Genomic DNA, 25,948 nt, shown 5'->3' with positions numbered 1-25,948 from the left:
AAGTACAGTGGCGCAATCTCGGCCAACTGCAATCTCTGGCTCCTGGGTTCAAGCGATTCTCCTGCCTCAGCGTCCTGAGTAGCTGGGATTACAGTTGCCCACCATGCCTGGCTAATTTTAATATTTTTTTAAAAAGTTTGTTTGTTTGTTTAGTTATGAGGTTTTGCTATGTTGGCCAGACTAGTCTCAAACTCCTGACTTCAGGTGATCCACCCGCCTCGGCCTTTTAATGTACTGGTATCACAGGCATGAGCTACTGCACCTGGCCCCATCCTTTTCTTAATTATGTAGTTACAATTTTGGTTTTCCATGAACTAGTACTATTGGGCAAAAATGTATTTGTAACTCTCCTGAGTTCCAAATGTATTTCTCCTTGCCCTCCTTTGCATAGCAAACACATTTTTATTTCTGGAAGATGAAGTCAGTCATCAGACCCAGCTTAGAAACTGTTGTTTTGTCTTTGTGTGTGTAGGAGGTGGGCGCGCATAATGACCCCACAATGGTGGGAAGAAAATTTCAGTTTCCAATTCAGAGGAATAGAATTATGATTATATTCCTAGTGGATATACTCTTCCTTTAGGCAATGGACTTCTAAATTCACCAACTTCAATATTCTGAGAATGAGAAGCAAATTGTGTCCTGTGGGTTACTGGTGTGATAATAAAAGATAACACTACTACTTCTACCCCTTAGTGCCTAGATCTGTTCCTCATGGCTATGCAGGTGGGACATACTGCATGTTAAAGAATGGCATTCTGGCTTTAAGATTATTGCTAAACAAATAGTGCCAAAACTGAGGTAGAGCAGACTATTTTATTCTTCAGTCAATCCAGGTACATATAGCTAGGGGATGACATGAAATCATTAGTAAATTCCACCACAGAGCCCATGACCCTTTTTGCCAAAAGTATTTCCTTTCTTGAGATAATGTAATATAGATTATTATGGTAATGGATAAATGCTTATATAAAGAACAGTGTTGAATAGAGCAGTAGGCAGCAAAACCAAATCCACACCCAGAATATGTGCGTATCTCTGTGATGACAAACTGCTGCGCTGTCTTGATGGAAAGGTTTTCATATAATTCACATGCCTTCCACCTTACATTATCTCAAAAAAGGAACCATTTTGTGGCCAAAAATTCACGTGCCATCAGCTGTTCTTCTGAGAGGTGATGCTATGTCAAAGGTTCAGTGATGGCCACTACCATTGGCAGGTAATGATGGGAGCCAGAGGCTGACGGACATGTACTTGGCAGTCATCTCGTCCACCTGATGACGGACAGCCTCCTCTGTTATGGATGTGCTCCAGCAGATGTTCAATGAGAGAATAATATCTTCACATTTTCGCATTTTTCCCCTTTCTAGTAAGTTGATTCACTTGTTTTTTCCTAAACCTCCTTGTTACTGGTTTTCTAATTTTACTTTTGCCATATCCCTGATCAGGTGGACACTTATTAGTTATTGTTCATGAGTCAGGATGGTTCTATGCCTCAAGTCTTTTGCCATATAATGTGGACAACTAAATATTCTATTCAAAGTCTTACCAGCTGGGAAGATTTCTGTTTATTATTGTTTTTCAGTGCCACTCCTGAGTCAGATTGTAGTATGGAGCCTACCCAATTCCAGCTTGTTGTTGTACATCATGCAGACCTGCCATAAACCAGGCCTGCATCTATTTCTCTCTTGCCAACTTGTGTTAGAAAACATGCCTTGTGGCACAGATGTAAGATGAGAAGAGGGGATGAAGCAGAGAAGCAGAGAAGAACAATGGGCAGTCACATTTGTTTTCTGGATTAATTTCTCTTTTATTTTGAAGTGGAATGGTTCTGTGTGTGTGTGGTCAGTGGATCAGATAACAATCAGTTCATGATGGGCAGTTTCGGATGCATGCTCAGCGGGTATCCCATGGTGAGGCTAAATGTTTCTGCTGGAGCCCTGGAAAGAACTACTCATGAAATGATAATATTTTTTAATACAAGTGACAATGGTCTTCTTTTTTACTCTTGTAATGCCTGTCCGATGATTGTCGTGTAGAGAGTGCCGACGGCTCCACACAGCATCTCTGTTTGCCATGGACACTGACATTGCCATTGGATCTGCTGAAGTCACAAGGTTCAGGATGTAGAGAAGGTTGCAATATGGCCTAGATCAGTTGCAGGGCCCCCTGGTACACTGATTCCACTCAGAAATAGCTTTATAGCTTGCCTGAGATATAAAACAGAGAACATATGTCAATGCGGCTTATGTTGTTTTCAAATTCCAAAGAATTCAATTCCTCTTTACTTTTGCATAAGTACAATTCCAACAATTTTTCTCTCACTTTGGAAGAGATATCCCAGTGGATCCCAAACTACTAGATTTCTAGAAACATCCCCGTGTTGCATACTCTACAAGTTTTACAGAAATTTGTCTTCCATTCTCTGCCTCTATGCAGAGGAGGTCTAGTTCCCTTGGATAGAGGTTGCCTCTGTCAGAAAAAAGACTTGTCAGAATTTTGATGTGCAATATCTTCGGCCATAAAATTAACCACATACAGCAGCATTCAACTGTAACATGTGTTTTTTATAAGATTGGTTAAGAAATCATAACTATACTGTATATTTTTGTCCAAACACTCTTATCCTGCGTGTTGAGGTCCCATTCCATCTTTATGAATATCTTTGTCTTACATTAAAAGAAAAAATGGAATTGAAACTCTAATATATATTGCAGCCCTGCAACAATTCCTATGTTCTCTTAGACTGTGGCCATAGTTTCCCTGAAACTACAGAAGAGAGGGACTCTTCCAAAGATATCATCATGACCTTTTGGTCTACATGGGCATTCCTAATTTCACAATCAGGGTTACAAGTTCTCCTTTTTCCTGTGTAATATCTCTGGGGTGTCAGAAGAACCGTGAGAACTATATTTCCTAATCTTTACAATCACCATTGTTGTAGCAAGTAAGTGCCACAAGCACTTGTTCTCCCAATGCCTTTTCCCTCTAGCTGTATTTTATTCCATGTCACCACCAGCGATGATTGATTACTCATAATTCCATCTCTTGCTATGGACTGTCTATGTTTTAACTCCCACCTGAGAAGGTGATAAATTCCACTTATAGATAGAGAGATGACAAACATTGTCTCCAAATCTAATTTTCATGGTCTCTTCTGAGTCTGCTGCTAGTATTAACTTCTGTATCTGTAAGAGTCCCAAGTGTTGGCACATTCAACAACATACTTTGAAGATAATTTATTTACAAAGAGAACACTTTATTATCTTTTTATTTACAAAGAGAACATTTGCTAAGGTGAAGGGGTAAGAAAATCACAAAGGAAAGTGATGTAAACGAAGCTAGTAGCCAAGTTGTTACAACTCCTATGACCATAAAGATGAGCCATTACCAGACACAGAAGGAGAAATTTGAGTAGACGTGGCTTCAGTGACAGGAGTAGTGACATCATTTAAAGTTCACAGCCAGCCTGAGGTAACATTCTAGGATAGAGCCAAGAGAATAAATAACCTGACTTTATTCTCTTCTTTCTAATCTCCTGCCAACGGGAAGCCAGAGGATATGGGGGCACTTTTGATGTCGTTCATGTAAGTTAGGTTTCTGGACCAGAAAGCAGGAATCAAAAAGTAGATAGTGGATCTTGAATTACATGAAAGATATCTAGTATATTTCTTTTTCCATTTCCTTAGAGCTTAAAATAGTTTGATGAATTTAGTGGGCCCTCAACTTGTTTGATGAAGATAGAGTGCAAATACGATTGCATACAAATATGAATGAATCATGACATGGATATGGTTTAAGGCTACATCTCACCCTTCAATCACTGTTCTCATTCTGATTGCTCCAGTAGTGCTTTCATCTGTTCTGTCTACATTGCTGAAAATCCATGAAATCCTGACTTCATTGCTTCATTGTTTCCTTCCTCTACAGCTGCTCTTCCTGGAATTAAAAGGGTAACTTAGAATTGGAGGATCCTCAGGGAAGTTAATAAAAGCCAATACACAGTCTAGAAAACGTAGATGTACAATGGAGATTTCAAGAACAGATATTTGTGGGTCACTGAGCCCACATCTCTACAGTTGGTCTCAAATAACACTCATTTCTTCTAGAGGAACTCCTGCATTCTCACATCGCCCACTGGTGGTCACCAGATGGAGAAAGACTTGCCTTCCTGATGATAAATGACTCCTTGGTACCCAGCATGGTTATCCCTCGGTTTACTGGAGCATTGTATCCCAAAGGAAAACAGTATCCGTATCCTAAGGTAAGTAACATGGAAGTACTATTTTGTTGCTTCTCTCTCTGCACTAGTGACTTGACGGATGGTATTCTTGGTTCTTCAGCAAGTTGTCTTTGGAGGAAAACAGTTTTTCTTACTTGTCAGACTCATCATTTTCGAACTGCCGGTAGTCTATATGCAATGCTTGGGTGGAATGAGGTAGAGATAATTTGAAAGTGTGTGAACTTTCACTTTTGCTGCATTTCTTTCCTTTCGATGCTCCCTTTTATTTTTTCACACCTTACAGTTGAAAGAGGGAGAGAAGTGATTGGGGATATACTGAGGCCAGGACAATGGTTTCTGCAAGGCCTATCCCATAATAGGTGTTACAAGGGAGAGGAAAGTGCCATGTTCAAATACATTGGAAGATCTTTAAAAAAGAAAAATCTAACTTCTTTCAGATGATTTCTTAGAGCACCTAATGCACTATATGTTAATGTGTATAAATCTTCTATAAAAAATAGACTGTATAAAGAATCTCCAGTATGAAATAGATTAAGCATAAAGAATCTCAATAAAGAATAGAGCAAGCATAAAAAATCACTCATAAATACTAGACTAAGCATAAAGCCTTTATTAGTATTAATATCAGCATTACCTTGGCAGAGCATACTCTAGAACACATCACATAAAATGGCAGTATGGAGTCATAGCCATGAGTAGGTAAGATAGTTGGAATTTTTTTATCAGATGAAGCAAATATGGAAATATGTTCCAGACAGCAAAACTGTTTTCAAGTTTTGGGCAAGGCCTCTATAAGAGGGTTGCCAAAACATCTGAATTGTACTTTTTTTTTTTCCTCGGTATGCTATCTTTAATTACTTGAGATCTCTTTTAAGCATGTATTTTTCCCAATGTTTATGTAACAGAGAAGAAGGCTCATGAGTAAGGCCTCCTATACATAAGTCATGTAAAGATGTCTTATAGGAAAGTTTTAAGATTTCATTTCTTATTTTAGCTCCTAAGTAAGAAAGGATGTTGATACAATTTAGGAGCCATTTAAAACCATTTCTTTAGTGAGTTGTACTTTGTTTTTTCAAGCACAATAGGTTTTCAGCTTTTGAAATCACGCACTACATTAGTTGGACATACTACTGGGTAAATTCCCATCACCCCCATTACTGTAGCCCCGTCAGGGTGAGGGTGGGATCAGTCACACTTTCCTTCTATTCCCACCGTCCACCAGATTCACGTTATCCAAGGGCGAAAAAGAAAAAAGGAGGCTTGATTATGGAGGATCACAAATAAGATGAGCAATTCCCTCAGTGAGATGCTACTGCCTTTATTTCTCATCCATCTTCCTTCCATAGATTGTAGTATTAAATGCAAGGTTATGAAGTACCTGATTCCATGATTTTAAAATGCCATTTTTAGGATATCGTCTGGACATAGATTAGAAGGCATATATACACAGTGCTCTTCAGGAGAAAATACTGATTTAACTTCACAAAAAAATAATCCGCACCAAGAGATTTTTAATGTACTCAAAGAAAAGAACTGCTTTCCCCAATTACAGATTTAGCTTTTTTTTTTCTTTTTCTTTCTTTCTTTTTTTTTTTTTGGTGTATGAGAGTTTGGGCCTATACAGCCTACCAGCACTATTTTTTCCCCAGAGAAAACCTGAAAAATTGCCTCAAATATATTAATTCTCACGTTGTTTGATTTATGATAATAAATATTCACCTGACAATTTTAATATGAAATGGAGAACTAGTGACATACTGTGAAAGGCACATTCAACTGTTCAGTACACTGCACAAAGGAATAAAATAGCATCCAGGTCCTCAGTGCACTGCTTAAATGGAATAAAATCACATCTAGCTGCTCAATGCACTGCAGTAAGAAAATTCAATCAGTTCTGTGGAAGGGACAACTGTTTGTAACTGATTTCCCAAAAGAAATGGATTTTTTTGGATTCACATAGAAAAGCCATATATATTTGCTGCATCTTCAAATTGCCTTTTTAGTTCTAAACTCATAGTGCTTAAACTTGGCCACACCTAGGCTTCATAATTTTGACTAGATTGAGACAAACAAATGGACCAATGGAAGCATTTGAGAAAATTAAATTATGTCAGCAACAATTCAGCAATAATATAAATCTAGATACTTTATTATTTGATAATTTATGATAATTTATGACAAATTATATGGTAAATTATGCCAGCAATAATATAAACTTACTTTATTATTTGATCATTTCTTTTAATAAATTAATATTGCTTAATAGCAAAGATAGGCATAATGATAATGCTTCTTTATTAATTGTAGAAATTACATGTGCTAGTGATAAACTTTAGGTTTTCAGGGAGACTTTCCACTTGTTTGGTTTTTTCTCATTTGGTCTTTATCACAATTGCCTCTATTTTACAAATAAGCAAACAGATTCTAAAAGGCTTAGTGCTGTTATACAAGTCGGAGGTATTTTAAGAACAGAGAAAAAACTCAAATCTATTGATTTCATCAAAATTATGAGGCCTAGGAATGGCCAAGTTCAAGCACCATGAGTCTAGAACTAAGAAGGCAGTTTGAAGATGCAGCTAATGCATATGGCTTTTCTATGTGAATCAAAAAATAACAACTAAAATCTATTGATTTCATCCCTCTGTATAAAACCACCACAGGTCAACAGTTTGTATTTCCAAAGACACAGTTGGAATCGAAACATCTCCCTGTCAAGTTAGCACATATATGGAGCTCTGTTTGCTCCATTTACTCCTTATCACTTAGCTATATATGGGTGCCATTCTTAGCCTCACACCTGCCATTATATATACAAATAGTATATATAACTATATACGATGACTACCATTAATATTTATTAAAAATAAAAAATATGCAGATATTCAGTTACGTGATTTTTAGTAAGAAGACCTGCTCACCTACCCAGGTACTAAAGACAATGAGAGTCAAATAAAATAATCTGTTTTGGTACTTGTTCTTAAAATAAATTTCAGTATTATTTTGCTTGTGTTACTTCGATTTTCAGATTTTTTATTATCTACTCATTTCAAAGATGTTTTGTTAGTTTTTTGCTGTAACAAATGTATTGTTTCAATTCACTCTTATGCAATAAACTTTCAAAAAGTGCTACTTTGGAAATTGAAACAACATATAGAGTTTATGCTAAATTGTGCTTTAAGTTAAACTAGATTAAAATGTGTATAACAAATACCTAATGTGGTCAGATTTACTAATGAAATACAGTAAACAAATACATATGTATTTTACTTAATTCAGCATGATTCAGAACTCATAAAATACCCTGTCATTAGCAATTCAGCACAAAAGAGATGCACAGTTCTATCCTAGTCACCTCAGGTTAATCTTTTTAATTAAAACATTATCTTGTTTAATGACAATTCAGTTGCCAGTAAAATAAGGTTAATTGCTATTGAGGCTGTGTTTTGGAATAATAAAGAAATTTGTGGGTTTGCAGTCTTTATGGCAAGTGTAACTATAAAAACAAAAAGATGAATACCCTCTAGTCTGCAAACTCTTGAAATGATTAAAATGATTCAAATATTAAAATTTACAGAACCATATACTATGAATTTGTGATGTGTGCTTAATTTCAAAACTTCATGGAAAGATACAAATATGAGTTTATAGAATGCTGGACATTTGAATTTTGGAGGCAACCTAAGGCTTAGTCGAGTTGTTCACATTTTGTCTGAAAACTGGCCACAAGTTTGCATGACTTTTCATTTGTGTTCATGTAGAAGTTAATTGGAGTATCAGTGATCCTATATAAGCTTGTATTGCTGCTGACATAAAGGAAACTGTCTTAAAGATATGATAACTGATACGTCTTTAACAAAGCATGCCATAAAACTGCATCGTTGGCAAGAATTCGCAGATATATCTAATTTAATTAAATTTCCCATTTGCTTTAATCAGTGTATTGAATGATAAAAAAAATAGAAGCACAGCTTTTCACTAACTAGAAAAGAACTTTTAGTGTCTTAATAATTATCATTTTAATTCACTATCATATACTATTTTCAGTATTTTATATAAATCTTTTTATTAGTCTATGAGATATTTTTGTCTACAGGCAGGAAGACTTCCACTTAAAATTTCTGATTTGTGACATATTCTCAAATAATATGACAAAATGAGACAAATAAAATGATACTTGAGACTCTTTAGCATGTTCTCATAGCCATGCCAAGTAAATTACAGAGTGTACATTTGGACTCAGGTTTCTCTGACTTACACATTAAGCTAAGCCCATTCTCAAAATCTGGTGCTTTCATCAGCTTCATAGGGTATCAGTCTCATGCTGGAGGTGGACTGCCTTCAGCAGTCAGTAGCTTAACAGGCTTCTCCAGACCTCTCAATGATTCTGATGCTGGCTAACTTTTGAAGGCCACTGAGCTGTTAGGTAGATAGATAAATGGATAAGGTTAGAGATATAGATCAGTGTTTTATTAAAATTTACAAACTCATTATCTGGGAATTTTGTTTAAACAGATTCATAGGCCCACATTCAGAGATTCTAATTCCAAGTCTGAATAAGGCTTCAGGTGGGGTCCATGAATTTGTGTTTTTAAGGTTCCAGGAGATGCATATTGATGCTACTGGTCCAAGAACAACACTTTGAATGGCACTGCTCATACTGTATCCAGCTCTAAAGTTTAACATACCTGATCCAGCTAGAGAAGTGGTAGACTAAAAATTAAATAGATAAGGCCATTAATTTCAGGGAGAAACATGACAACTAAATTAAAAGAAGAATGATGTGAAAGGGAGCTCCTGAGGGTCACAGAAGGCTAACCTGCCCAACAAATGTGCTGAGGCAGTGTCAGGTTTGGGAATAATGAAAAGATTTGCAAATTCTTACATAGATTATATATAAGAATCTTATATAAATTCTATAGTCTTTGGTGTATGGCAGGCTCATAGCTTATCTTCCAGGGAGCCCTTTACTCTATAAACCAATTTCATAATTTCTCTTAATAGTTACCTCATTTCTGTAGTGGAAACCTTTCCTGACTTCTTCCTTTGGCTCAATACTTCTAACCAGTGAATGATGCACTTCTACCAATGTTCTAGTCTCTTCATATCCTAACAAAACAGTTATTGAGGAACTCCTGCTGGCTATTGGTAGAATGTATTATGTTGATTCTGGTTCTGATTTAACTCTGGATTTTGTCAATACCAATTCCTTAAAAATGGATCTTGGTCATTTTTAAATCAGTTTACTCATTCCCTTTAGATTTTTATCAGATCTTTAAATTCAACTAATGTTTAATTTCCTTTTTCTTCTCTATATATCTCACACAGACTTCTTTAAGCATTAGCTACTTCATAAAAGTAATGGTGTATTGTTTAGAAATATATTGAGCCACATGTAATCAAGCAATTTGGTACATCATTGATGTGATTATTCGTTCATTCATTCAAACTGCTCGAAAGTTCTCATTCCTGCCCCTACTTACTCACAGTATATTTGGCAAAACTTTGAAGGACATTTTGTTGGAAAGAAGAGAAAGCACAACATTCACTGTGAAGAGCAACCGGGGTTTAAATACTAACTTTCTTAGTTTTAGGTGTTTCACCTTGCACAGTTTGCCTAGATTCTACATTGTGACTAAGAAAATGGTTATATGTTAGGACTGTAGTAGGGACATTTAATTAGATAATGTACACAATGCCTTTAGTGTCTACTGTGTGCCAGAAACATACCAACTACTATGCCTGCGACTTATTATTTATTTAATAAAACGTTGATTCACTGAACTCAAATTACATTATCCTTGCTGCTGCCTTTCTGCTCCTCATGCCAGGTACTCAGTACTCAGTGAGGGCAGTCTGCCCATGGCCCACCTCCCAAGGGTCAATTATGCAAATGAGTTACCCCATTTAGTGATTAGTGATGTTTAAAATAAAAGCCTGGGAGTTTTGGAATTTTAAGCATGGGGCACCTAGTTTGGGTAGGTTTCCTTCTTTCCTTTTTTTTTTTAATTCACCAAAACTTCTTCCCATTGCATTTCATATCCTCTAACGTGAGTAGCTACTTGAACTACTGGTGCCGTTTTAGGGAAAGAACACTGTAGCACTGCCTAATGAGTGAAGTCATCACAATTTCCTATCACCTTTAATTGTCTGATGAAAATGCTTGAGGAGCAGCAATCTGAAAAAACAATTGAAAGCAATCATGTTGTTTAATTTAAAATCATTTTTACTTCAGAGAAATTAAACTTTTTTCCTCTTCTAACACAAAACAGTAAATGAATCAAAAGTCCTTTTCTTTTTGTTGCTCAATATATTCTAATGCTTAATATACTTGCACTACAACTTTCATTTTCTCAAAGGCAGGTCAAGTGAACCCAACAATAAAATTATATGTTGTAAACCTATATGGACCAACTCACACACTGGAGCTCATGCCACCTGACAGCTTTAAATCAAGGTATGCAATTTCAATTTCACTTTTATGGGGAACTAGATATTTTCACTTCAATTATCATTTTGTTGCAATTTAGAGAGAGATGTGATCAGTTCAACAAATCCACTTGAAAATAAAGCTGAAACCGCCTCGATTAGTGAGGAATGAAGTCATTCTCAGTGTCTGGCTGTTCCCAAGAAGCATTTACCTCCAAGGTGATTATCAGCACCACAAAATGACCGAAGAGACTGATACTGAGAATTAGGTCTTTTGCTGGAGATGTGGCAGAGATGGCAAAGGACCATTTTCCATTAAATTTTCTTCAAGAAAATAGTTGCTCCACATATTTTTTCAAGGTGCTCTTTAAAAGTATATAATCTCTCTGGAATTTGTGAATTTTTCCAACTTTCTCCCCACGGTTTTGCCAAGGATTCTTTAGCTTTCTTCTGCAGACAGAGACATTCAATGATTTTTTTTTCTCAAAATATCCTACATATGAAATCTTTATGTTTAAGAAGCTTGATCAGGGAGAAAACACATTTTATTGGGTCAGAAGTATAATTTTAATATTAACAAAATCTTCAGCAGTGAACAGCTACTCAAATAATTATGTGTATTTTGAAATCCAGCATGGTCTCAAACTTCAAAGTGATTCTTTCAAATACTACAGCTCTTTAGAAATTTATCACAAGCCTAGAGATGGGATAGACAGCTGATTTAGAAAAATGGTTTCACATTATATTGAATAATGTGGGGCTAAGTTCAAAGTTTATTTTGATGATATTGACAATCAGGGTGATTGGTTCCAACAGAAATTTCATTCAAATTTTGTTTCATTGATATATTTAGAGAAAATTTAATCCCAGTTGGTCATTTTTACGGAGAGTGCAGCGTGATATATGTGGAAATTTTACCTACTTGAAAACGTAATAATGGTTTATGGAATGCTTATGCCAGAAGACCCTCATTAACTACCTAATACAAACTGTTCCTCCTCCTGATGGAAAAGATAAATCCCAGCGAGAGTAAATGATTGAGATAGAGGCTCAGGACTGGTTGATAACAAAAGTAGAAAATGAAGTAAGGCCTCTTTCATCAAGTTGCAGAGCATTTCATCCACATTGGATGGAAGACCTTAAAGATAGACCTGAATTGACATATATAATATAATAAAGATGACCAAATCAAATAGTAACATTTATTTCTGAGCTTGATCTAGTGGCCATAAATGGTTAAGTTACAAATGAAGCAATTATGGACACTATTGACATTTTACCTGATCCTTAACTCTTATTTTTTTTCTCTGGTTTGTTTAATACTATTGAATAACAGGAAAGGAAACTAGACTAGCAGTGTTTGAGTCATATGTCTACCACCATTTCATTTGTGTCATTGGATAAATCACTACCTGTCTCAGGGCTGAATCCCCTTGTCTTGAAATAATAATTTCTAATTTTTTTCCTTTCAAAAAATCTTTGAAATGGGAATCAATTTTACAATATCCCCATTTCTTTCCAAAAAGAGCTCTTGATTCCTGACCTTGATTTTAATTACCTATTTATATAAATATAAACATATATAAATTGAATTATTAACAACACACTTTCTTCACGTCCTATTAAGTTCATCAAATGTTCTCTCTTCTTTTTGATTTTTGTGTTGTGTTCATAGCATAGCTACCTGTATAGTTTGAAATACTGCCTAAACTCTCATTAGCAGAATATTTAAATAATTATTTTATAGTAATTTACATGTTTATGAGTGTTTTTTGGTATGTTACTTAGGCATCTGGCATATTTTTATAATCTTTAGATTATGAAATGGCAATCAGTAAGTGAATCATATTCTGTTTGTCAGTACTATTACAAACTATCTTTTATTCCTTTTCAGTTTCCTTTTTAGTGCTTTTTTTTCCACCACACGTAAACCACACATATAATCATCTCTTAGCTTTCTTCCTTCCAATAAAATTGCCACGATGACTAGAATAATAATTGAATACATATATGACTGTGTCTATACAGGGAAGAATAATAGATAAATATAGAAAGTTTTTTTTTTTTAAATGACTTGCACTATGTTATAAACTGGGTTCTCTGACTTCCACCCTAGAGAACAACTTTTTTGTTGTTGTTTGAATTGAAGATTCTAGATCTTTTTTTGTTGTTGTTGGTCTTTTTGATTGCTTATTTGGATGATTGGTTTACTTATTTATAATAACCAGTGTTTATCACTGTAATAGAAAGAGGTCCCCAAGCTGGTATCATTGTTTGGTAGACTGTCCCTTCAACCCAATGCTTATACTCATCAAAGACTGTAAAATAAATTTTTATTAATTTATATGATTTAAAAAGAAATTAAAAGGATAAGATAATCTACAGAAAGGCATAATTTCTTCTCCTAATTCTTAACCTTATATTCTCTTCAATTGTTTTATTTATTTGTTTATTTATGTCTAATTCAGCTAAAGTCATTTCATCAATTTAGATACTAAGTTCAACTTTTCTTCAAAAGTAATTCAGTTCAGAGTTGTCTCATCACCGTTCAGTTTATCTTATCGGAATCACGGTCTGTACTGATTCTGTAAAGAATGTAGCATCGTAGAAACTAAGATAATGACCCTTCTTGAATATTTCCAGAACCAGTGGGAGTTAGATGGGTTATTTCATCTTTGAAGGAAGAAACATTTTGCCAAATTATTGTACTGTGCACTTAAGGTATTGCAATCACTCAATATCTTTATTAGAAAATCTAAGTGTGAATTTAAAAATACATATTTACTTTCAAGGGAAATTTTATCTTATGATAAGTGAATCATGCAGATACTCCACAGATCAGATAAGTCACATTAATTAGGAGAAGTTATACATGGTCATTTGTGTAGACCTCTCTAGTCTGAAGAGTAAAAGTAATAGTTTATATTTGGTTTCTTCTTATTCTATGTCTTTAGCATTATTTTACTTATTAGAAATCTTTCTAAAGTCATCTATGTTTTGTGACCTGTTTTTCTCAACCTGCATCACTGATTTAACATGGTCATATTTCCCCTGTCACTCTGGGCTTGACACTGTCACACTTCCTCTTCCTATTTCTTTAAGTATATCTAGCCTACATCACTTACTCTTCCAAGGAATATCTGTGCCTTTCAAGAAAATCTAATTAATAAATTAACCCATGTTCATGGAAGTGTCCGTCTTACAAGTAATGCATAGTTATTAACAGAGGTCTTCGGAGAACACTAGCTATAATTTGGTCATGAATACCATCACAATATACTTTCGGGAAGACATCACAGATTATCTAGAAGAGAATGAGCTCAAAGTAACTACATTTCACAGTTATTTTGGTGCAAACATAGAGCAATGATTGGATAGGAAGGCTGTGAAAACACGGTGTAACTACTAACATACCTGTCTGCAGGTGATGCTGGGGCCTCCATTTCACATAACCTTGTGGACAATTAGATCTTCTGTGCCAGACCACCCAGCTGATAGAAAGTCTCTGTTGACTTGAGTACAATTCCTCTAACTAGCTTGTCTCTGTCTCTGTGGCTCAAGAGGACCAGATCCTCGAGGACTTCCTGGGTAATCCAGAGCCATGGAGACTAGGAACAAGCAGGAAATCCAGTTATAAGAAAGGGACACTTCTGCTGGCCACTGGTCGTGGAACACCAGATCTAATGTGTTCATGAGACGGAGTTCCAGGAGGACAGCTACATCTGCAGCAGGCAGGCCAAGGAGTGTGACATTTCCAGGTAAGGGTGCTTCCCTACTCCCTCATTCAGAGACAGCCTGAGTACTTATGAGTAAGCATAATTAATCAGTATGATTCACAGGGAGATGTACACCTAGACTCCTGGGGCAAGGAAATAAATGATACAGGAAGAGATTTAGTTAGTAGATATATCTGTCCTCCTTGCCTATGTGTCAAGCTCTACTTGGGCTTTCATTTTGGCTATGTCCAACACTTTAATATAGAAATTTCAGTGGTTTGAAATGGGCCCTTGTTAGACTTTACAAATTCAACTTTATGGAGAACTTTCATTCTTCAGATTGTGTTTACCATAAGCAAGGTCATTCTTGGGTATAAGCAAGGTTTGTAATGAGGTATCTCACGTCAGATAATGCTTTGCTTATGACCATAAGGCACATTATGTAGAAACAGACACAGTCATCACAATATTTAGTCAAAGATAAATATAAGTGTATTGCTGTAAATTAATGATTTTCAACTTAACATTTTACAACTAAGTTAGTGTTCCCTTAAAAATCAGTTATTCACCACATTTGTACTGGTTGGCTTTTAATTCTTTTCCAAATATTAAATTCTTTTTTTAAAAATAAAAATTTAGGCCGGGCGCGGTGGCTCACACCTGTAATCCCAGCACTTTGGGAAGCCGAGGCGGGTGGATCACGAGGTCAAGAGATCAAGACCATCCTGGCCAACATGGTGAAACCCCATCTCTAGTAAAAATACAAAAAAAAAAATTAGCTGGACGTGGTGGTGTGCACCTGTAGTCCCAGCTACTCGGAAGGCTGAGGCAGGAGAATTGCTTGAACCCGGGAGGTGGAAGTTGCAGTGAGCCGAGTTCGCACCACTGCACTCCAGCCTGGTGCCTGGTGACGCAGTGAGACTTTGTCTCAAAAAAAAAAAAAAAGAAAAAGTCAAAATTTGGCATCTTAGTTAATAAACATATTATATCATGCCTGTGAGGCATTTTGAAGATACTCTTGTAACATTTCATTTGAGGACAACTTTGAAAGGGAACCTCTCAAGATGAATATTTAAATTCTGTTTTGTTATTATTTATTTTTAAAATTATTCATCTTAGTTTGTTACCTCATATTGCACAAAATATAATATTATGGCAGGTAATTGAGACACATTTCTGACTGGATTTGAAAATCAACTGTATATCACTTCAATCTAGCTTTTTACCAGAAAATATGACCTTGATTTTGCAGTCTTTGGTTAGTTGTTTACAATATTCAAATTAATTTTTGCTTCAAATTTCAATGACATTTACATCAATTATTTAGCATTTCAGCACTTATTTTCTGATTATTCATAGTACTTACTGTCATTTTTCTATAAGCTAAATTCTCTAGAAAAATCTATTAAAGGTTAATACTTCATTTTCTACTTTTTAATATTCACATTGCTAAATATAATAGTGTATGCAAAGTAATCAGCTTAAACAAAACACAGTGAAAGTGAACAGGACACTGTTCTTTGGAGGATCACAAAGCCTACTGATATGGACAAAGATTATACCTAAGCCAGCTGCATATTTTATTCAATGTTGCTTTATTAACTCTATTTAGGGCACTTCATGTTTTGATTTTACTGAGTTTAATGGCAGTTTTCAAGCAGAGCTCAACTAGTTGTGAAAGTTGCCAGATGTCTTGAAGAGATTGTTGAAAAAAATATGGCAGCTTTCCTGTATGTCAACTTATGCTTGCCTTTTTCCTGATGTCTTAACTTTGATCAGCTAACAGGTTTTCTAGAGGAAATAGTAGCTACTCAGTAATGTTAGATATGTAACATTCGTGTAGCTGGATATCTAACCCAGATGCATCTAAAGACGGGGGATTTGTATCATGAGGTTATTCTTCTGTAGTTGATATTTTCTAAGTCATATAAAACTAGGTTACTTAGTTGTAATACAGTACTTTGATAGCTCTTTCCTTACATAGATGGCTATTTCTTCTGAGATCAGGTGTGATCGGGCACATTCAGGGTAGTAAGGCTATAGACTGGATGACTCTTTCTGAAGTAACTAATCTGTTCTGAAACTGGGAAATATTTTTAAAAATTTTTATCATAAATTGATGAGTATTGATGATTGTATTTTCTTGTGTGTGAGTTGGAAGCTTTGTGACATAATGTATACATGTCCAAACATATGTGTTATAAAGGAAGACACATAAACTTTTTCCTATCTCCAGTTAGTCTGAGGACATAATTGGCCCCATGAATTATATCCTTATTATACCAAGAATTTATATAGACTTTCATCTTCTTTAATTTGATTCCTTCTTGTTTTAAAAATGTTTCAAATAAATAAGGTAACTGCAATCTGTAAAAAATACTATGTATTAGGATTGGGACTGGTCCTTGATCTACAGCTGACAAAGACCAAAAGAAACCATTCATACCTTTGTAGCCAAAGTTCCCACGTATAAAGTGAAATAACACAGAGGTTACGTAAAAGATATAATCATTAAGCCAGAAATAACCTTTGCCTTTTAATTGGAAAAGATTATTCTTGATGATTTATTGATTGCGATTTTAAAGAAAAAAAACCTGCCTTTACAAATGTATAATTGTTTTGCACTTAAAGGAATACTAATCAATAGATAATTTTCATAAATATCTAGCATGTGATTGTTTGGATTTTTCCAAGAATTACTTTTCTGGGAAATAATTCACTCTCAAATTTATTATCAAATTATCTGTATATTTGTATACATATGTATATGCCCATGTGAATACATATGTACACATATATTTTTATATATGTAAATATTGAAAAGAGCAGATATCTATGTATCTATTTATCTATAAATTAATATGGAGCAACATCCTTACAGTGGTTCAATTATTCTTATGTATAAAATGGCAAATGTATATTGTTGGTATTATCCCAGTGCTCTGGCTCTAAACATGTGTTTTAATTTTGTTTCCAAACTAGAGAATACTATATCACTATGGTTAAATGGGTAAGCAATACGAAGACTGTGGTAAGATGGTTAAACCGACCTCAGAACATCTCTATCCTCACAGTCTGTGAGACCACTACTGGTGCTTGCAGTAAAGTAAGTATACTTTACTTTTCTTTTATGCTTAAAGTAAAGTAGCTTATACAACTTGACAAAGAGGGATCAGGAAATGCATTGTGCAAAAATTCAGGGTTTAACTTTTAAAACTAGTAGGAAAATAATTATTCTATTACTGGGTATATATCCAAAGGATTATAAATCATTCTACTATAAGGACACGTGCACACGAATGTTCATTGCAGCACTGTTTACAATAGCAAAGACCTGGAACCAACCCAAATGCCCATCGATGATAGACTGGACAGGGAAAATGTGGCACATATACACCATGGAATATTATGCAGCCATCAAAAACCATGAGTTTGTGTCCTTTGTAGGGACATGGATGAACCTGGAAACCATCATTCTCAGCAAACTGACACAAGAGCAGAAGATCAAACACCACATGTTCTCACTCATAGGCGGGTGTTGAACAATGAGAACACATGGACACAGGGAGGGGAGCACCACACACTGGGGTCTGTTGGGGGGAAATAGGGGAGGAACAGTGGAGGGTGGAGAGAATGGGAGAGATAGCATGGGGAGAAATGCCAGATATAGGTGACGGGGAGGAAGGCAGCAAATCACACTGCCACGTGTGTACCTATGCAACAGTCTTACATGTTCTTCACATGTACCCCCAAACCTAAAATGCAATAAAATAAATTAAAAAAATAGAAAGAATATATATTTTAATTCGTAAAGCTTCCAAACTTTGAAGTGAACAATATTGAAGATAAGCAGAAGAGAACAAATTGAGCTTTTAAAAACCAAATTAATTATTATACAGCATGAAGATTAATCCAAGACAGATTAGCTTCATTCTCAGATATGCAATTTTTCTCTATATTGTATCTTTGATTAACTTGAGAATATAGAAAATTTCTTTTCTATCCTCTTTAAATACATCCATGTTATTTATTTTTTCTGTAATTCAGATAGATCTGATAAAATAAAAGTGTTTCTGTCCTGAAATTAAATAACTAGTAAAAATTGGTTTATGAACCCTCTGTTTTGAAATCAGGTTATATTTCAGTTCCTAATATCAGTTTTTATAAACTCTGTAGTAAATTTAATGTGTCATTTTTTTAAGATTCCTGGTAGAAAGAACATTGCAAAAAGTTTAAATGGTTATATTATGTGTATGGCATTTTGGTAAAGGATTTTTAGATTAACAACTGAATTTTCAAACTTCTTTTCTGGAAAAGATGGAGTAAATGTTACCTGACTAGCTTTTCTGTTGTAAACAACTGTCAAATTGTACAAAATATACAAAACAACTGTCTTCAGATATGGGACAATAGGAGGATCATGACCATAAATGCTGAAATCAAGTAAATGCACAAAATCAACCTAACTATGAGTTTCTATTCACATCACTTTTGAGACCAAATGGCAAGGAGATAGAGCCCAAGCAAAGCAAAAACATCTCTGTGATCTAAGTAGGCAGGGAGAATCAGAGTTTGAGGCTTTTGTGGTGACTAGAATTTATAGAACAGGGACCATAGAAGTTGGAGCTATATAGAGAAGAACTCTAATAATCTGTGAAGAGGACCCCTTATGTATTAGCCTCAGTGCTTAGCTGTACATACATATATGCCTCCACATTGCCTTAAAGGAAACAACTACTAAACATTTTGTAGCAAAGGAAGAATCTGCAAGCTGCAAAGTATTTAGAGGGATTAGAGTTCTGAACAACAATAGTGAAAAAATCTCACTGAAAACCCTAGGTATTCAACTGTGAACCCAGAAAGAAAGAGCATTAGAAGTATGGCTGTTCTAGACACCTTCTAATCACCTTTAGATTATACTGTAAAGTGTCAAGTTCATCTGTCTGTAAATTAACTGTCTACCAGAACAAAGTTTTTTTTTTTTTTAAAGGGAAAATCACAATTTAGGTGATTTTTCCATATCAACACAAATATGAGAATGTCCTTAATGTATCAATATATCAATACTCAACACCATCAATATAAATATAGGATAGTGCTTTACCATCAAATGAGGTTAATCCCAGGAATTTAAGATTAGTTTAATATTGAAAACCAATCAGTGTAATTTAGTTAAGGGAACAATAATTAAATATCTGGATAAATGACAAAAAGCAATTGACGAAATTCAAAACCAATTCATGGTAACTTTCAATATAAAGGAGTAAGAAGAAACATCCCCAATCTGTTAAAAGATATCCATAAAGTACCCTCTTATTGAATGTGCAAACACTAACCTTGTTCATGTTAAGATTAGCAGTGAGGTAAGGATATCCATTTTCAGTACTATGATGCAACCTTTGCCAGAGGCCCCACTCAGAGTAACTTAGCAAGAAATCAGTTACAGTGTTAGGAAAGGAAGAAGTAAGTCTGTATTTATAGATAACATACTTGTGTACATTTTTAAAAAGCCTACAATAAAAATCTAGAATACAAAATCACAATTTGTAAGGAAGCAAATGGGATGAAATATAAACAAGTGGCAAGTACATCCAAAGAGTATTCAGGTTTCTTGAACCAGTCATCTAACTTGCCTGTAGGTTTGTACTTGTTTCAAAATAAAGAATAGAGAAACAATAAAACATGATTTCTATGTTAGTGATATTAAGAAAAAAATCAGCTAAAACACCATTAAAATCTTTAAAACTTTACACAATCATAAACTTAACGAATATCGTGAAATACTCCAATACTGAATAATACAGCATTACTAAAAGGCATTTGAAAGACCTAAATAAATGAAAGCTATTCCATGTTTTTAAATAGAAAAGATTAATATTGTGAAGATACCAATTCGACCCAAATTTAATCATAATTTTAATATAACCCCAATTAAAATCCCTTCTGATTCTTTTTGTAGAAATGGACAAGCAGTTTTTAAAATTTAATATGGAAACAAAACATACCTGAACAAGTCAAAGCAATCCTGTAAAGGAACAAAATTGAAGGAATTAGCCCTACATGATTTCAAGAATAAATAAAATGCCACAAAAACCTGGAGATGCTAGTGGAGGGATAAGGACCACAAATAAGTCATTAAATTTAATGGTTTCTAGAGAACAGGCCCACATTTATATGATTGATTTATCTTCTACACAGGTGCCAAAGCAGTTCAGTGCAGAAAAATGGAGCTAAAATAATTGACATCCCTAATGGGGAAAAAAACATGATGTTTGACATCTTGTATCATATTCTAAAATCAATTTGGGATAAACCATACCCCTAAACTTAAAAGCTAATACTGTCCTTGTTCTAGAGGAAAATATGAAATAAAACTTTACTGTACTGAATAAGCCAAAAACTCATTAATTATGAAATAATAAATTGGACATCAATAAAATTAGAAAGACACCATAAAGGAAATGGATATGCAAACTGTAGTCTGGAAGAAAATATTTTGCAAAATGTATATCAGACAAAAACATATATAAAGAAATTCTATATCTCAGTAATAAAAACACAACCCCATAAAAACATTAAAATGCGAACAGTTACTTATAAGGAAGATAATGAGCACATGAAAAAGTACTCAACATTTGGCCGGGTATGGTGGCCCATACTTGTAATTTTAGTAATTTGGGAGGCTGACATGAGAGGATCACTTGAGGCCAAGGGTTGAAGACCAGCCTGGACAACTAAATGAGATCCCATTTTTATATAAAAAAATTAAAGTACTCAACTTCATTAGACATTAGCGAAATATGGATTACAATTATAATAATACTACACATCATTAGAATGACTACATTAAAATAACAAAAAACTGACAACATTAACTGTTAAAGAGGATGTGAAGAACAAAAATTCTCATTATTTGCAGGTAGGAATGTAAAATAAGATTACATTAATATTTAAGTTCAGAGTGAAGTTAAACATATATGTAAACATAACATTTTATATATAAATAAGTAGACATATATATGTACACATACCTATACAGAAATAAACATAGGCCCAGCTTGGTGGCTCACACCTGTAATCCCAGCACTTTGGGAGGCCAAGGCAGGCGGATCACCTGAGGTCGGTAGTTTGAAACTAGCCTGACCAACATGGAGAAACCCCATCTCTACTAAAAATACGAACTTAGCTGGGCATGGTGGCACATGCCTGTAATCCCAGCTACTCGGGAGGCTGAGGTAGGAGAATCACTTGAACCGGGGAGGCAGAGGTTGCAGTAAGCCAAGATCAGGCCACTGTACTCCAGCCTGGGCAGCAAAGAAAGAGATACTCTGTCTTAAAAAAAAGAAAATGCCTACCACTCTATCACTTTGGGAGGCCAAGTGGGGAGGATGGCTTGAGGCCACGAGTTCAAGACCCACCTGGGCAACATAGTGAGACACGATCTTGATTTTTAAATAAAAAATTAAAGTAAAAATTTAAAAATCGGCCCATATCCTTTGACAAAAATTCAGCAGCCCTTTGTGCTAAAAGCTCTCAATAAACTAGGTATCAAAGGAACATATCTCAAAATAATAAAAGCTATTTACGACAAACCTACAGCCAATATCACACTGAATGGGCAAAAACTGGAAGCATTTCCTTTGAAATTTGGCACTAGACAAGGATGCCCTCTCCCATCACTCCTATTCAGTATAGTATTTGAAGTTCTAGCCAGAGCAATTAGGCAAGAAATAAAAATAAAAGATATTCAGTTAGGAAAGGAGGAAGTCAAATTGTCTCTATTTGCAGATGGCATGATTGTATATTTAGAAGACCGTATCATCTCAGCCCAAAATCTCTTTAAACTGATAAGCAAGTTCAGCAAAGTCTCAAGATACAAAATCAATGTGCAGAAATCACAAGCCTTCATGTACTGCAATAACAGACTAACAGAGAGCCAAATCATGAGAGAACTTCCATTCACAACTGCTACAAAAAAATAAAATACCTAGGAACATAACTAACAAAGGATAAAAAGGACCTCTTCGAGGAGAACTACAAACCACTGCTCAAGGAAATAAGAAAGGACAAAAACAGATGGAGAAACATTCCATGCTCATGAGTAGGAAGAATCAATATCATGAAAATGGCCATACTGCCCAAAGTAATTTATAGATTCAACACCATCCCAATCAAGGTACCAATGACCTTCTTCAAAGAACTGGAAAAAACCACCTCAATCTTCATATGGAACCAAAAGAGAGCCCACATAGCCAAGACAATCCTAAACAACAACAAAAAAAAACAAAGCTGGATGCATCATGATACCTGACTTCAAACAATACTGCAAGTCTACAGTAATCAAAACAGCATGGTACTGGTACCAAAACAGAGATATAGACCAATGGAACAGAACAGCGACCTCGGAGGCAACGCCACACATTTACAGCCATCTGATCTTTGACAAACCTGACAAAAATAAGCAATGGGGAAAGGATCCCATATTCAATAAATGGTGCTGGGATAACTGGCCAGCCACGTGCAGAAAGCAGAAACTGGACCCCTTCCTGACACCTTAAACTAAAATTAACTCTAGATGAATTAAAGACTTAAACATAAGACCTCACACCATAAAAACCCTAGAAGAAAACCTAGGCAGAACCATTCAGGACATAGGCATAGGCAAGGACTTCATGACTAAAACACCAAAAGCATTGGCAACAAAAGTCAAAATAGACAAATGGGACCTAATTAAACTGCAGAGCATCTTTACAGAAAAAGAAATAATCATTAGAGTGAACTGGCAACCAACAGAATGGGAAAAAATTTTTGCAGTCTACGCATCTGACAAAGGGCCAATATCCAGAATCTTCAAAGAACGAAACAGGTTTACAAGAAAAAAAAAAACAAACAAACCCATCCAAAAGTGGGCAAAAGATATAAACAGACATTTTTCAAAACAAGATATACATGAGGCCAACAAACATACAAAAAAATGCTCATCATCAGTGGTTATTGGAGAAATGCAAATCCAAATCCCCAGTTAGAATGGCAATCATTAAAAAATCTGGAGACAACAGATGCTGGAGAGGATATGGAGAAATAGGAACACTTATATGCTGTTGTTGAGAGTATAAATTAGTTCAACCATTGTGGAAGACACTGTGGCAATTCCTCAAGGACTTAGAAATAGAAATTCCATTTGACCCAGCAATCCCATTACTGGATTTATACCCAAAGGATTATAAATCATTGTATTATAAAGACACATGGACACGTATTTTCATAGAGGCACTGTTTATAAGAGCAAAGACCTGGAACCAACCCAAATGTCCATCAGTGATAGACTGGATAAGGAAAATATGTAACATATACACCATGGAATACTATGCAGCCATAAAAAAGGATGAGTTCATGTCCTTTGTAGGGACATGGATGAATCTGGAAACCATCATTCTCAGCAAACCAACACAAGAACAGAAAATCAAACACTGCATATTCTCACTCATAGGCAGGTGTTGAACAATGAGAACATGTGGACACAGGGAGGGGAGCATCACACACTGAGGTTTGTCGGGAGGGGCCAGGGGAGAAACAGTGAGGGGATGGGGAGGTTGGGGAGGGATAACATGGGGAGAAGTGCCAGATACAGGTGACGGGGGGAGGGAGGCAACAAACCACATTGCCACGTATGTACCTATGCAACAATCCTGCTTGATCTGCACATGAACCCCAAAACCTAAAGTAAAATTAAAAAAAAAAAAAACTGACCTACATATTTTGTATTCAATTAGAGGAAGCCCTTCTAGATAAGGATATTCTAAATATATTCATTGCATACAGTTAACTGCAAAGAAATGCTTCAATAGAAAATAGATACAGTAGTTCTATCCTACTTTTGATTTGACACCTTGTTGATATTCTAATATATTTTATTCTACGTGTGGAATTAAAAAGATTTTCCATTCCGTTAATTGAAATAATGAGATGAACAATAACACATGAAGTTTTGGGCTCTCATGGGTTCTACTAATACTTGGTGGTACTAACAAGCAGTGGCATTGGAATCTGTTTTATTTCTATGTTTTACAGATATCAAGAATGGTTAATGCGAGGGAGCAAATGGAGAATAAAGAAATGATTCAGTTAGATTTTTTTGGATATCTTCATGTAATGAATATCTGTGGGGAAAAAATGCTCTGAAAAGAGAAAGTGATCAATTATAATAATATGGATTTAGAAAGAGAAATTAATATTTAAAAACCTACAAATAATTTATTATTAACAATTTGAGAAGGGTACCTCTCCATATAGAAAAGCCCCTAATACATTGTTATTAATGTTTCTTAATTTGAATACTTTTATTATAGAATCATTTCTTTGAGAAAACTACAAGTATTTTATGTCATTAAATGTAAATGGTATTACTAAAGCTTGTCCTATCTACACATACTTACCTTGGGGTCAAATTATTTGGCTCTGATCTGATGCAAGACTGTTTTGAAGGGACATATAATTTTGTCATTTCAAATGTTTGCTATTTTTCCTCAAAGACTGAGGTACTAAGAAGAAAAAAACTGGCCATGATTATGAATAAATTAGATATTGAAAGAATGTCCACTTTTTAATTTTATTCCTGGCTGTTTGCCCAGTTCCTTTGAAGGTCTTAATAATTTTGTCCCTCAGTGATGCCTAGAGGTGAAAAGAGACAGTGTCTGGTGGCTCAAAACAGTTTGAATGAGGTAATCAAACAGAGCTGGAAAATGATCTCTTATCCCTGGTGAGGTACTGCTGGGAATTCTGAAAGAGTTCACCAAAGAAAAGACTTTATAATTAAATTATCATTTAGTCCCTATTCTCTACTTACTCATTCAGATTAAATCAATAATGACAATGAGATCTCTCAGGGTATTTCACCAGTCGAAGAGAGGGAAAAAAAACCTGATGATAACTGTATTTAAAAAAAGTTAAATTGATATATGCTCATTTTGATCTTTAGATGCTTCATGGAGTTAATTGTTTTGTTTCAGAAATATGAGATGACATCAGATACGTGGCTCTCTAAGCAGGTACAGTATAGGTGGTCTGTCACATTTTGGCCATTGTGTCCATCCTTATGTTCACCCATTTCTTATGTGATAACTTTGTGTAAAAAAGTATGAGTTTAAGGCTTTGCTAGGTTTGAAAGGGTGATTCTTTTTCATTAAAAGGATCACTTATGATTTGGGCTTTCTGTGATATCATTTGTGAAAAGGTTACATCTGTTTTTTATGAGACATAAATTGCAGAATAACTGTCAGAATCACTTTTAAAAATATTTTATGTAAGTATGCATTTGTGTAGATGAAGGAGAAAAAACTCGGGACCTAACCAAAGTGGAAATTATTAGCATTGTTCTTAAAAATTGACCAGACCTCTACATAAATTGATCATGGAGATTATTTAAATAAATGCTTCTCTTCTTAGTTGTGTTCTAGCTCACAGTTCTGGTTTGTGACATAAATGAGGCTGGAATTAAGAACATGACGGACTAAAAACCTAATCACTGTTACAGGGTCTCCTCTTGGACAATTCAGAAGGAAACACA

General features: G+C 35.0%; 1 protein-coding gene across 3 annotated transcripts in view; it reads left to right on the top strand.

Annotated features, from left to right (window-relative positions):
- The window catches only part of DPP10 (dipeptidyl peptidase like 10), a 1,433,428-nt gene that overhangs the window by 1,341,699 nt on the left and 65,781 nt on the right, over window positions 1–25,948 (top strand). For all 3 annotated transcript variants that reach the window (XM_032250727.1, XM_032250726.1, XM_032250725.1), the window contains exons 9-12: window positions 4,107–4,261; window positions 10,597–10,694; window positions 17,365–17,488; window positions 25,392–25,430. In XM_032250727.1, the coding sequence (XP_032106618.1) occupies window positions 4,107–4,261; window positions 10,597–10,694; window positions 17,365–17,488; window positions 25,392–25,430 (416 nt within the window). The remainder of the gene's footprint in view (window positions 1–4,106; window positions 4,262–10,596; window positions 10,695–17,364; window positions 17,489–25,391; window positions 25,431–25,948) is intronic.

The sequence above is a fragment of the Sapajus apella genome, unplaced genomic scaffold, assembly GCF_009761245.1.
Source record: "Sapajus apella isolate SASKATOON/1434 unplaced genomic scaffold, GSC_monkey_1.0 scaffold72, whole genome shotgun sequence".
Lineage (NCBI taxonomy): Eukaryota > Metazoa > Chordata > Mammalia > Primates > Cebidae > Sapajus > Sapajus apella.
This window is presented reverse-complemented; position numbering and strand designations above follow the sequence as displayed.